Source organism: Chelonoidis abingdonii, chromosome 8 (genome assembly GCF_003597395.2).
Source record: "Chelonoidis abingdonii isolate Lonesome George chromosome 8, CheloAbing_2.0, whole genome shotgun sequence".
Taxonomy (NCBI): domain Eukaryota; kingdom Metazoa; phylum Chordata; order Testudines; family Testudinidae; genus Chelonoidis; species Chelonoidis abingdonii.
This window is the reverse complement of record NC_133776.1, coordinates 34,256,995-34,271,661: the sequence shown is the minus strand read 5'-3', so window position 1 is coordinate 34,271,661 and position 14,667 is coordinate 34,256,995. Positions and strand designations below refer to the sequence as shown.

Genomic DNA, 14,667 nt, shown 5'->3' with positions numbered 1-14,667 from the left:
TATTATTTACAGGTGGTAGAAATACAATGTTGGGGAAACCCTTATTTTACCATGTGTCTTTGCTTAGACATCTTTGTAAAACCTCATGAATTATTTCATATTCAGTGATGTTCTGTGTAAAATGAATTGTAGACTCCTTATGAATGAAATTGTCAAGGTTTTTATTATTAAACAGCAATCTATTATGTAACAACTACAAACATACCTTTCATTAAAACAATAGCAAAACAACAAAAATCAAAGTGCAACTGTGCAAGGCAGTGCTCAACTCAAGGAGGCCTGGGGGGAGCTTAAAGTCACAGGCGAGTATACATCATGCCTCTGCCTCATCTGTTTGTGGCCCTTCTGGTGTTGAGTGTCAAGGCTTGAAGTTAACCAGGAATGATAAAGGGCTCAGAAGAGTTGGGCTCCCAGGTGCAACTATTCTCAATACTGTGAGCTTGGGCCTGTGAAGGGAATGGCTCTGGAGTACTGCTGCAAGTGTATAACAGGGAGAAGTTGCTGTTGTTCCCATTAGCCTGTATTGTCCAGGGGTTGCACAACATGTCTGGGTGCTGATTTATAGGACTACATTAGCAGCTGCTGTAACAGCAACATATGCTGCAACTGGACATTCTGGCTTTGCATTGCCTCCAGGAGTTGTCTATGCATCTCCGTTTTCTTCAATACTGTCTTTTCCAACATCGATACTACCCTGGCAACTGCTGAGATCTTGTCTCTTTTCCTCTCCATCTTCAAATACCATCTCTACCTCTCCACTATTTTCAGGGATTTGTAGGACTCTGCAGTGAAGTCTGTGAATATTTCATCACAAGTTTTTCATTTTCTCCCACTCAGCTGTTGATAAGGGCCCTGCGCTTAAAGATCTGGCCACTGCAAGTGCCATGGTTGCAGGAATATTAAAGAAGACACAAGTGGTTATTGTTCATATTCTAAAGAGACTGTGATAGCATTTTTAAATGTATTTCTGATTTTACTTCCCTGAGATTCTTCCCAGTCTTGAGGGAACCTCAGAGATGGTAAGCAGTGAAGGAGGTGAACTGGCTGCCTTGGGATTTTTGTCAGTGCAAAATAAGCTGGTTTTACTTTGCCATTGTGCCTTGAAGATTTGGGGGAGGAGGATTGTTCTCAGCTTGATTTTGTAGTTTTGCTGCACCTTGGAGGTGCTTATATGATGTCAGCAGGGCTAGTGGGGTCAAGCTGGATAGTAATCCCTTCTATAGCCCATTTAAGCTGTCCTGACTCTGAATAATGTTATAGTGAAGTGGGTGACTAGGAGGCAAAGAACAGCCTTATTCAGAGAGGCAAAGAACAGACCAGCAAGATATACTGTGAAGTTCTTCACAAAGATGGTTCACACAGAAGTACAAGAGAGCTGCGAGCTATATTGGGGAAATGCCATGCAGTTATCCCCCATTATGGCTGGACAAAAATAGAGCAATTTCTTATTAGATTATGCTTTATCTCCTCTGCAGACATGGTGAAAGTGTAGAGAAAAATGGATAGGGTTCTGTAATTATTGCATGAATCATTCATTGCACCTAGCTTCTCTCTATATAAGCCTTGCCATCCCTAAGGTAAAAAGCCCTTTCTCTGCAAGAATGAATGTTTTTATACTTCAACAAGGAGCTGTGGTCTTGCAGTGTCCATGTCTGCCTCCTGAAGGCTGAGAATCCTGACCAAACTTCTTTTCCTGTAACCGCTGTCTCAATTAACTGTTGCATTTTGCAGAAATGAATGTTTTCATTACTTGAATCTGACACCAGAGAAGGGGTGAGGTAAAGGCCGCAGCTGCACCATGCTGCTGGCTGCCATTCTGATCTGGAAAACTGGACTGTGAGAGCATTCACTAGCCAGAACAGATGACAGGAGGGGAAAGGAAAATATTTAGATGGGCAGGTGCCCTTCATATTGGACCTAAAAACAGCCAATAGTCGGGGCTTTGGCAGAAACATGGGCCAATTGTCTCCCATTCTGGAAATGTGTACAGGAAACTGATCAGTCAGCATGGCCCAAAGGGAGATTTAGAAAGGCTGCTGCTCATATCCTCTTAAAATGGTGGCAGCTGTCGGGCACCTGGAACAGAAGCTAGCACTGCAGTATAGCACAACAACTAATTCTAATGATAGCTACATGCCAAGGTTCCCTCCATAGGATCTGTGTCCTCAGCCCCGGGCTGGGTTGCTGCTTGGGAACTGGGCTCAGCTATGGCAGGATAGGAATCAATCTCACATACTTCCTAACCAGCATCAGGGTCCTTGCTCACAAAGAGATCCTGGCGTTCTGGGGAAATCTCTTCACAGGCCTCCTTGTGCTCATCCCATGGTGAGTCTTGCTGTTTGTTCTTGGGAACTGGGTGAGTGAAGGGAGCAGACAGCACGTGCCACAACCTTCCTGGGTTTGGTGGTTGTGTAACTGTGTGAAATCCTATCCAGCTCTTCAAAAAACAAACCAGTTACATGTCGCCTGATGGGGTTATTTCCTGGCAATCCCTGCTCTTTATCCGGCGCTGTCTGGCATCCTAGTTGTGCTCCTTCTTGGGCATCTGCTTAGCAACATCCACAAACAGACCTTTATTGCAGTGGCTGGCTACAAAAAGCTTCCTGCACCAATTCTTCTCCCATATGGCAATGAGATTCAGAGTCTCAGCACAGCTCCAAGTGACTGTTTGCAGCATGGTGTAGGGCTTCTGGAGTAATATCACAGCAACTGGGATATATTCAAATCCAGGAACAAATAGGCAAAATCTGGTGCAGCAGCAGCTTTTAAATGAGAGTGGGGACATCTGGTCAACTTGACACCAGAACAGGGGAGGGCACACAGGTAAACAGACAGGTCAGTAATGGTCACCTGCAAAGCATCTGCTGGAGCTATGCCTATTTCTCAACAGACTGAGATCACAACCTAATGCTGGCAACTGAGATGTTGACCAAAACACAGCAAACACGTGAGAATCAAACTATCTGAGACCCTTGCTGCATCTAACAATCAGCCCTATGAAGTATTCAAATCATTTAATGTACAAGTTATTTTTGCAATGCATTATGAAGAAACTGGAGATTAGTAATTTAATTTCTTCTAAGATAAATTTGGTTACATTGTGCAGTTGGACCAGGTATCCTTTACCCCACAATACACTAGAAATGGCAATTATTGATATCAGAAACTCTGACAATTCAGAATCTACCATTTCAAAATAATGAATATAATTCACTTTTATATACAGTAGTTTCTTCCAAGTTTCTTGAAGCTCTTTACAAACATTGAAGAATTAGTTCTCACAACACTCTTATGAGGACAGGGTTTTTTCCCCATCTGTAAATGGGAATACCGTGACACAGTAGGTAAAGTGACTTGCTCAGTATCCCAAACCAAGTCAGTGCCAAAGCCAAGAACAGAATCCTAGTCTTGAACTTTCACCAACAGACTTTTTTCCACAGAGCTCACAGCTGTTCCTTCAGGCCAACAGTCCTGTTTTTATTTTACATCAGAAGGCACTTATTACTGTAAGGGAGAGCTAAAGAAAAATATGAGCCAGATGTAGAGCGTGGCTACATGGGTATCTTTCATGTGCAAGAGTGTTTCTGGATAAAAGACTGCACTTGACTTGTGGAAGAAATGGATTCAAAGCAAAGGAGGCATTACTTTTCCTAATGTACACAGCTCTTGCCCAGGCTGCAGACATAATTTAAAAACAAACTCATAGCTGGAGACCAGACCAATTCATCTGTATGTTAGTTTTGCTCAAAATAGATATTAGTCTTATAAGAATGTATTTCGTGTTTAGACTCCATGAAATGCTTGTAAATTGCTGCATACATTAATCTCACTGGTAATGTCCATATACCTATAAGAAAATAGGTATATTTTGGTTTATAACAACTTTGAAAATGTTTGCTTGTAAACTCAGGCACGGGAATCATTCCCCTCATCCATCCTGAAGGACTATCAAAATCAGATGGGCCATTAAAGAATATTGCAGTATAAAGGATTAGTTAATGGGCCCATCACACCTTGGAAATGCTATGTGCAAGAAAGCTCATCCTGTGGACTTGGAAGCTGAATGAAGGAAATAAAACAAGTTCACAGGAAAAATATCAATCTTTTTGGCTGTATGAACTCTGACAAGGCCAGAGACTCTAAACTGAAGGCAGAGATCCCCTGGGGCTGCCTCCTGGGTCCTCCCTGAAAGACACTTAGAATTGACAGATCACTCCAACTCTGTCATTCTTAGGTATTTAGATAACATTTGAGTACATATGTTTGCTTGCTTTACCCTGTAAATAACTAACGCTCTTATTCCTTTTCCTAGTTAATAAACCTTTAGCTAGTTCATTGCAGGACTGTCTACAGACCTCATTTTTGGTGTAAATTCTAGGGTACAATTGATCTGGAGTAAGTGACTGGTTTCTTGGGACTGGGAGCAACCTGAATGTAGTGTGATTTTTTGTGTAAATAACCATTGATCACTAAGTCCAGTTTGTCTGGGTGGCAAGATAGACTGGAGGATGTAAGGGGACTGACTGTGACTGTGTGGCAAATTGCCGGTACTGTTCTCTGGGTCTCACGCTTTCTCTTCTCTGGGGTAGGTTCAGGGTGATATTGCTTGCCTCTGAACCAGTTCTTAATCACTCCCCTAGTGTCCTTGGAGGAGGGGAGTGGAGAGGGAGGGACCTGGGCCCGCCCTCTACTCCAGGTCCCAACCCAGGGGCCTTGGGGTTGTGGTGAACCACTTGACTAGCGGTTTCTTCCCCTGGGTTACTTCCCTCTCATACCCGTCAGCTTGTGAAGGGCTTCTCGCCTCTCTTCTATACAAGCCTGGTGCCCCTTACCTAGGGTTTCTGTTGGGCTTCCCAATCCACCGCAGCACTCCTCCAAACCTTCTATTTCTCTCTGGACAAACTCTTCTCTTCTGCAATCTGCACTCTGCTCCAATCCAACCTTTCTCCTTCAACTACCACCCCCTGTCTGACTGAAGCAGGGGTTTATATCCCATGACTGGAGTCAGGTGCTCTAACTGGAGTCAGTTGCTCTAACTGGCCACAGCTGTTCTAGTTAATCTAAAGCAAACCTTCCTCCCTTGGCAGGGAATAAGGCCCCCTGCTAACACTCTTATGCTGCCCTCTGGCCATGCTGTATCACAGACTGGTATAATGATACAAGAGTTCACATTTGTTGCTAGCTTGGTGAAATCTAATTATACAACATACCACCAGTTTGGGGTATTGGCCCTGTTTTTGACAGTCTGTACTGAAGTAGGCATTCACAGTCATGAGCCACTCTAGACAGTCTGACATAGACTTTGATGTGATTTGCATTTTCTGTGCTCTTATACTGTTATGGAATAGCTTGTTCAAGAAGTATATCACATACAGTTTTCTTTTAGTAATATAATTTATGCTTAATCTTGCTCATGTTGGAGAGCTATATGATCTGAGTTTCCTACCATAGGGCACTTTTTTCAATTTTTACGTTATCACTGTACAGTGTAAATCGACAAGTACAGTAGTTAGGGAGAGAGAACATTGAATAAAGTTATTTTACCTTCTGTAAGGCGTAGAGTTAGTGGGAAATCTACTAGTAGAAGAGTAAGTTCTAACAAGTTGAATGTACTTATATACTACACTACCATTAGAAGAGGTTTTAGGACAAGGAACCACAACCTTCTCAAATGCAGCATTTTTCTATCTATATGTAATGGCTTTCATTTTGGTAGACTGACCCAAAAACAGAGGCTTCTATTACCAATACTCTCCAACTAGGTTACTGGGTTCTAAAATATCTGTATCAACTCACCTATCATTGTCGATAGCTCAATGGAGACTTCTGCTCAAAAAAGCAGATAAAATGTTAGTGTGCATAAGGAATGGGATGGAGAATAATACAGAAAATATTATAATGCATTACATGAATCAATTGTACACCCTCCCCTGGAAAATTGTTTTCAATATTGGTTACTTCATCTCAAAAAGAATATCGTAGCATTAGAGGAAATGCAGAAGAGTGATAAAACTGATTAGGGTTTGGGAAGGGATATGATAACAACATAAAAAATAACAAAGGGTACAGAGAACGTAGACAGGGAAATGCGACTCTCCCCATCACATAATACAAGATCAAGGGGACTTGTTATGAAATTGAAAGATAGCAAATGCAAAACTTATAAAACAAAATATTTTCACATAAAATATAATTCAATAATGGAACTTATTGCCACGTGATATTGTTGAAGCCAAAAAATGGATTCAAAGAGAGACTCAACATTTATATGGATAACAAAAATACAGAGTTTTAAAAATAAATACAAAAAGAAAAATTAAAATAACTGTCAAATGTCATTCTTAAAGTTTTCAGTCAGTCTCTGACTATTATGGGTTACGATAAACTCCCTTAGAGGACAGATTATCCCACATCTGCTTACTATGGGATTTCTTAAACCTTCCTCTGAAGTTGATGGTCTCCTGCTCACAGTGCACCTACAAAGCTGCAATATTACTACCAGAACTTGTCATCTTTTTGAAAGTTTTTTTCATATGTTTAAGAAAGCAACCGGTTCCTATTTATTAAGCAAAATGTGGACGATCCTAGAACACTGTTTAAAAAAACTAGAAAATATCTGACTATATCTCGACCTTGGAGTGCTCAACAAAGCCATATAGTATTAGATATTGATACATATTTCAAAGGAAAACAAAATACTGGTTTACAAATAATCAGAAATCACTCCCATATACAGAGAAGTAAGGCAATTTTCTCAGATCAAAGCATATGAAAATGGAAAATTGTGATGAACAAGAACACATGAAATAATTTAGCATCACTATATTCTGCAATTATTCAGTTACCTCAAAACTTCTGGCAAGTTTCTTCAGTATCTTTTATTACAGAAATGTAAGCCAATGCAACATCTGCAATTTTTGTTTATATCATGCAATTCTTGGAAGCCAAATAATTTCATGGTGTAATGACCTGCATATGATACAAAGAAGTGTTTTGAATAGATTTCAATGGGCTATCTGAGTAGCTTGAAACAGATAGTGAAGGATTACTAGTTGATAGAATATAAACTGTCAAACTGTTCATAATACCCATTTATACAGCTGAGACATAACATTTGGTCCTTAAATAATTTTAGCCTCTCTTTATAGGAATTGAGAAGAATTCAATTAGATAATTTATTGCAAACATTTGGAACTGCTGAGATGCCATATGAGAAAGAGGACTGTAATTTTTACAGTAATACCCACAATTCCTCAAGGGACAATACCAACTTAAAAAAAATCCCACTACAGCTACAAGGAATATCTAAGGTTACGATAACTGAAAGAATTGTGTATGTGGGGTGGGGGATAATTTGTTTACTCTGTCCAAGTGCTCCCTATATCCTATCCCCTCAACACTGCCGAAAATGCACCAGTTTCACTGCAGGCAGGCGACTCCAACTCTGTAACAGAAGAGCAGAATTTGCACCTAAAGAATTACAAAACAAATTTTCAAATAACCTTGTTAATTTTACACATAACAATACCACCCATATCCATGCCTTGTGAAATATATTTGGCAAGTCTAACAAAAAACTAAACTACTATAAAATTGTCAAAATTAGCATGATGGCAAAGTCAATATAACAGTGTTGTGACACTTGAACCCAGAGTTCAGTGGTCTGTCCCCAATAATATTCAAACCATCCAGCCATCAACTGGGTAACACATGGGCTGAAACACTATCCAACAGTTTGGGAGAGCTAGCTGTTTAATAATTGCACAACGTTAGTAGTCAATGGTTTTTGAAATGGCATAAAAAAGTGACACACTTAAAACACCACTTGGAAATGGTCTAAAAAGGTTCTCCGCCAAAGAAACAAAAAGGAAAGAAAAGGACCAATGAACATCACATCTAGGAACAAAACTCCACAAAAATTGATGTTAATACTTATGGCCTGGAATTTTGAAAAAGCGTGTGAGTTAATAGTGCTGTTGTTCACCAGAAAACTGGTACAAGATCTCAGGAACGTATGCTACACTGGAGAATGCACGGAGAGCCAACAGTCAGTCTTACAACAAAACTGAAGATGTCATCTAATTGTACAGTCTACTCTTATCTGCATAGATAAAAAACAACAGACGGAGTAGCCATATGAATGCAACATGAACACCTTCAGTAACTGCCTAGAAATCTAAGAAAATACCATCAAACAATTAAAAAATTGGGAACGGCCAAAAAAATTTTTTTTTTAATATTATGATCTGTCCATTATGAGCACAGGCCTAAAACAATTCCTTAAAGACTTTTTATCAGGGATGTCACCTCCTAGCAGAAGCAAGGAATGGAATATATTAGGGCACTGATGTGAAGGTAAAGTAAATCTTAAATCTTCTATCAGAACAGACTGAAGGATATTGAAACATTCAGAGCTGTGTAGTGCAGCCAGTAAATAAAACGTATTTACATAGAGGCATTAGTATGACCATAGGCAGAGGATGGCTAGGGATAGTCTATCTCTTGACATGTCATTTTCTAAGCCACTCCACCACCCACATGCATGGCCAGCTCAGCTGGCAAAGCCCCATGTCCAGGGGCACAGGGGCCAGGAAGGGAATAGGACATTGCAGGGGAAGGTCTCGCCTATGCACTGGATTCCCTGCAGATAGAACAGGATTCCTCATCCCAGCACAGCGCACTGGCTCCTGAGCAGCACTCCCTGGGAAAGCTGAAAAGTTCTGGTTGTGAGAGGCTCTGTCTGACAAGGAGGTTCCGAAGCTGCATCTGGAGCAAGTCACAAGGAAAGAGGAGGTGTAGCATCTGGAGAGCCCCAGCAGATGAGCTGGAGAGACATGTGCAAGTGGAGATTCTGGGGGGGTTCTCAGAGGAGAAGAGGGTGGCACTAGTGCAGAACAGAGAGTAAAGTTTGTTAGGAAGGAATATAGCAATCTACAAATGTTTGAAGAGCATTACTGTCAAGAGGGGATAGGAATTATTTAATGTGGTACATAGAGGTAAGAACTAACAGGAAGGAATTAAGAAAAAAATTAGGCTGAAGTGTCAGGAAAACTCAAGCAAGATGTATTAGCATATGAGAGAGTCTCCCAAAGGAAGAGATGGAAACCACATTACTTAGGACTTATAAAACCAGACAAAACTTAAGGAAATATTATAGAAGTAAAAATCCCATAGTGACAAGGGATGGAAAGGATGACTTGCTGGGACATTTCTATTCCAAACTTCAAAGCTTCCATGAATTTTTAATCAAATGGAAAGAATCTATTGTCTCAGGATACTTTAAAGGTAATTTTTTTTTTTTTAAAGAATCTTGTCTTTGGTTAAGATATCTTTTGCAATAAAACCATTTTTAAGAGCAGAGTTAAAGAGATAATATCTGTTTCTTTTAAATCTTAAATCTTTCAATAGCATCTCCAACTCAAACTCAGGATATATACTTCTTTATATTCCTTTTCATATAAATAAATTGTTCACAGAGTCACAATTAAGTTGATTTTAGAAAACTTTTGCTGCTCCAGATACAGAAAGCTATCCAGCAGGGGGAGCACAAGAAACTATCCCCTGAATTGCTAGCATATCTACTTCAACAAACACTTACATACTCATTGTAGGCTCCCAAATCACTTAAAAAATTAAAACTAACATAATAACCCACATGAGATATCTCCATTTTAGATATGGGTTAACTAAGGCAAAGATAAGTGAAGTGACTTGTCTAAAACCGAACAGAGAGTAGCAGCAAACCAAAGACCAGAACTCAAACGCTGATAGCTAGTTCTGAGCACGACCCAAAGGACAATGCTTGTTCTCTGGCTTTGATTATATTATTGAAGGGGTCTATGAAATATAGATACAGAATACAACAAAACTATATTGCCAGAAACAAAAAAAGAGAGGTTGTGTGACAACTGGGGAGAAAGAAAAATAGTTTATTTTCCAGCAAAAGGCAAAAAATAAAAATGATAAAAGTACCTGACGGTATCTCTTTAAAAGTAGTAGTAGTAAGAAATAATAACAACAAGTAGTCATAGTTTCTACAGGAGATAAGATATGTTAGTGAAATTGTCACAGGACGTTGATAAAAGTGATTAATGTAAGAAAACTGAACCTGATAGGTTCATTTTATCATGTTCTTCACAATACACAAAACCAAAGAATTAACTAGTTGAGAAAGACATATGCTTAAGCAATTGTACAAATACCTTTTCTCCTGTGCACGTTGTCACTCCTTCATTAGTGCAATGTAATGAAAACCATACATATCCTTGAATGTGCAATCTGAAAATATTACATAATATGCTATCTAGAAAACTTCTAGTTTTGCTTATGTCAAATGTACCCATAAGTAATTTTGATGTATGCACAAACAGATATGATTTTTTTCTTCCTCTCAAGAGAAAATAGTTACCACAGCAACCACCACATCTTATGGAAAAATGGTTCCTCAATACAAAACAAAAAAACACACAAGTGAAAGATTATACTTGGTGATAAAAAAGCTGTGGATTTCAAAAATATCTTAAGAGCATCTGATGGGCCAATTTACTTCTTTGTCACTTTCTTTACACCAAGAGCACTGTGAAATGCATAAAAAATGGATCCAGCTAATATATTACTGAGGAAGTTCTGGATAATTTCCAGCTGTGACTATGTTATCAGTCCTCTTACAACACGTGCAGAGAAGAGTGCTGGCATGTCCTCTTCTGACTCCCAGTTCTATTCCTCCTTACATCAAAGTAATGTAGAATCAGATGGACTGTTTACTTAATCTTTTTATTACAGAACGTAGTGTGTGTGTCAAAACAGGGCTATGTTTTAATTTGTTTTCAGAGAACAAACACTGATAAGATATTATTCCATTTCTATGACAAATAGCAGCAGTACAAATTTACCATCTTCAGATTACTAGTGGCTAATTATTTCAGCATAGCTGGATTCCTTACTTATATTTGTTTTCCCTCTTAATATTTCCTTCTCCCCATTTTAATAGTTTAACAACATCCTCAGCAATAAGTTGAGAAGTCTCTGAGGCTGCAGCTTTAAATCTGAAACAATCTGCCTGAATTAGCATTCAGTTTTCTCATATCCCTTTTTGGAATTAAAATTCCTTGTGTTTTAGAATCCTTTTGAGTCGGAAAAGTTCATCAACAGAGTACATATATTGTTTTCACCTGTGAGGGTTTCTTTTAAACTGCTAAAAAGAAAGGCATCTGAACTATTGACCATTCCCGTAATTCATACATATTCATTATCCTCATTTTATCAAAGTAGGAAACCTTCTTGTATGCAGCCACCTACAATATTTTACTAATTTCTCTTTTGGCAGATGATTTGTCCTCTCTTTCATTACAACTATAGATTTTTTTTTAAATCACTTTTCAGAATGAACTAAAATGTTTATGCTTCATCTCCAGTCCTGATAGGTATAAATTTCTTTTATTTTTTGTTTAGAAAGCTTCCCTTATGAAAATATAGTTCCATGGGTTAAAATAAAAGTCAATGATTATTTCAAATAAACATTTTATAAACAATACTCCCAGAATTAGCCCTTTCATATTGTTTAATAAAAAGTATGCTTGTGAATTCATTATCTATTTTCTCAGGCTACAAAGAAATTTATTCCTCTCCTCTACCAAAACCCCAGATACACCTCCTGCAGGTTATGACACCAGTAAGCGTTACAATTTACCAAAACATTTAAGAGAGCCATTTATCCTTCAATCATGGATTTTGGACACTAAAATGTATCAGCAATAGGCAGCAGCACAAATGCAACTTTGTCTCTTCTAGAGCAGAAAACACAATAAACGCAAGCGCAAGTAGTCAAATTCTTACCAACAAGACTGCTAACATTTGCCAGAGGGGGGATTCCATTTAATCTACTTCAATCTCTCTGATTTTGCAGCATCTCATTAAATGGTAATATTTTGACTTTCATTGTTAAAAGGAAGCAAGTGGGACATTTTAGGGCAAGCACAGAAGTATTTCTTTCTAAAATGCCTGCAGTTCACTGTGACTTTCAACATCGTCCATACAATGCTCGTTACTGAACCCTACACATGGATATTCATGGCTTATTAAGAAAGAAATCTGTTCTCTCCACCCACACAGGAAAACTACACCCTTGATATTTTGTGACCTAACCAACACATATATAACAACAAAACAAAATCAGGCTAGTTCTATTAAGAAGTGTATTGTCGAGAAAATAAAAAAAAAAAATTAAACATTAGTTTACTTGAATCAGTTTACCTCTGTGCCAAATCCTGTAAACCAGGAATTGTTGCCAAAGAAATGTGAATCAATCTGTGTTTTATTAAAGTTGTTGTCACTGGAAGTATATCACTATCATTTAAACCCCCACAAAACAAACCCTTTTCTTTACCTATAAGGGAAAGAAGTGGTGGGATAAATTGAGAGATTTAATCTATATTTTAGATTAATGTGGTATCAAAGTCATTTACTAATTAGAGACAAAATGCACGGATTATGAACAAAACCTCTTCATATGGTGATCAGCATTAACTTGGGTCTTCATAGACCAAGTAATACAATATTTTAACAAAAAAACTGTATTAAATCAGCATATGACCAAGCAGGCTAGAGAGAAGTTATTCATATTTCCTATTATCCATAGTTTTTTTTTATTCTAGATGTACCAGATAACATTTTTCTACACTTACATTGACATTTTGATCTTTCTGTAGAATTTAATAAGGTGAAACCAAGTGGTGCACACAATGTGATAGGAAATGCATGCACTAGAAACAAATATCCATCATAAACCTATTTAATTAGTCTTTTGTATATTCAGTACAATTTTGCTACCCATTTTCCAAAAAAATTCAAACACTTTGATCTTAAAATAATTAATATATAAAATGCCACCAGCGTGCAAAAACAAAACTGAGGAAAAAGAAAAGGGATCCACGCTAAAACATTCTGACTAATCCTGGAAAGCTGCCTAATTTCCTGAGATCAGACCCGTTTTCATTCACCTTTTAATAATTTAACCCACCAAGTTTGGATTTTTTTTATGCAGGTAGGGTTAAAAGCTTTGTGCAGGTTTGATATGTCAGTCTTACAAGCCTAGGAACTAAACCCCAACACTTGCCCAAGAACAGTCAAGCTCAGTTACTCTGAGTAATAGCATCTACCTTAAATATTTAATGGGTTAAAAAATAAAAAAAAAGGACTAACGTCCGCAGATAGTTTTTTGCAGGAGACAGAAACTGCACCTTAGGTACTGCCCCTGACCGTCCGCTATTACCACACTTAAGAATCTGGACACTTCGCTAAGGAAAGAAGTGCGAATTTTATAACCAGCAGGCTCATACACACATCCAAGGAGATATCTGGGTGCATGTATGTGTCAGGTACATGTAACAGAAAAGAAGGCAGCTGTACAGACAGGCGCATAATGCACAGCTGTAGAATACGTAGATGGATTGAGACAATTCCAGCCACTGTGCAGAGGACAGTACACAACCTATCACAGACGATATATTATTGCTGCACTAATAGATGAATACTGCAAAGACATTGATGTCTGTTAGTGATACAGAGCTGCAGCCTGACATACAAACAGCTAGGTAGCGGGAGGGACCGATACCCTAAAGAGGACGAATGAATGAGCCGACAGACACACCGAGCCAGATCCCGGAGAGAGAGACGGGACAGAGCCAGCCTCCCAGACACAGAGTCCCGGTGGGCAGAGCAAAGCAGACAGACCGACGGGCAGCCGGGGACAGCCACAAGGGCGCGAGAAGAGCAGAGAGGGACGCACACCGGGCACGGCCCGGGGGACGGGCAGGGGCGCACCCAGGCGCGGCTGGCGGCAGGGCACGGGCAGGCAGCTCCCCGCACAGCCCCAGCCCCCTTACCTGGCACTGGGTACCGGTGACTCCGGTGGGGCAGGCGCAGCTGTAGGCAGGCTGGGGCTGGAGCAGGCGGCGGGGGGCGGCGGGGCTCCGGGCCGGCGCCGGGGAGCAGTGCCGTAGTTGTTCCAGCAGGGCTGGCTAGCGGGTCCCCGCGGGGTCAGGGACGCGGCGCTGAGCGGCCCGGCGAGGCAGGCGCGGCGCTGGGCCAGGCTAGCAGCAGCAGCAGGAGCGGGGCGGCGCGGGACATGGCGCTGCAGCGGCAGCCGGGTCGGGACGCTGTGCGGCGGCGGCACAGGACGCAGAAGCTGCAGCTACCGGCGCCGCTTCCCGCGAGCAACTTGCGGGCGGACTAGGGCGGGAGGGGCCGGGCTGCTGGATCTTCCAGCCCATGGCCGACAGAGGGCGCCCGCCGCGGCTGGGAGCGGAGTGGAGGGAAGCTGGGCACCCGCCGCAGGGAGATCAGCCTGGAAACACGCCCTTGTCACGGTTAGGGCTGCTGGGAGCAGCGCCTGCCCCCCGGTGTAGCGAAGGGCAGAGCTGGCTGATGAGCGGAGGAGATTTGGGTGGCAGGGTTGGGAGATAATCGAGCCGCACAACCTGCCCTTTGTCCGTGCCCAGGTCGCGCGGGTTTGGGGTCAGGAGGGGGCTCTGCGCTGGCACTAGGATTGGCGGGCAGGAGGGGAACAGGCTGGGGTGAGGAAGGGGTGCAGGTTCAGGCTGGATGAGAGGTTGGGGTGCAGTACGGGGCTCTGGCTGGGATTGAGGGGTTTGGAGGAGGCTGATCAGG

General features: G+C 40.8%; 1 protein-coding gene across 1 annotated transcript in view; it reads right to left on the bottom strand.

Moving 5' to 3' along the window:
- The window catches only part of DNER (delta/notch like EGF repeat containing), a 298,336-nt gene extending 284,209 nt beyond the window's left edge, over nt 1-14,127 (bottom strand). Inside the window, 3 exon segments of the mRNA XM_075068501.1 lie at nt 13,884-13,997; nt 14,000-14,094; nt 14,097-14,127. Coding sequence (XP_074924602.1) covers nt 13,884-13,997; nt 14,000-14,094; nt 14,097-14,127 — 240 coding nt within the window.
- Between the last annotated feature and the right edge of the window lie 540 nt (nt 14,128-14,667).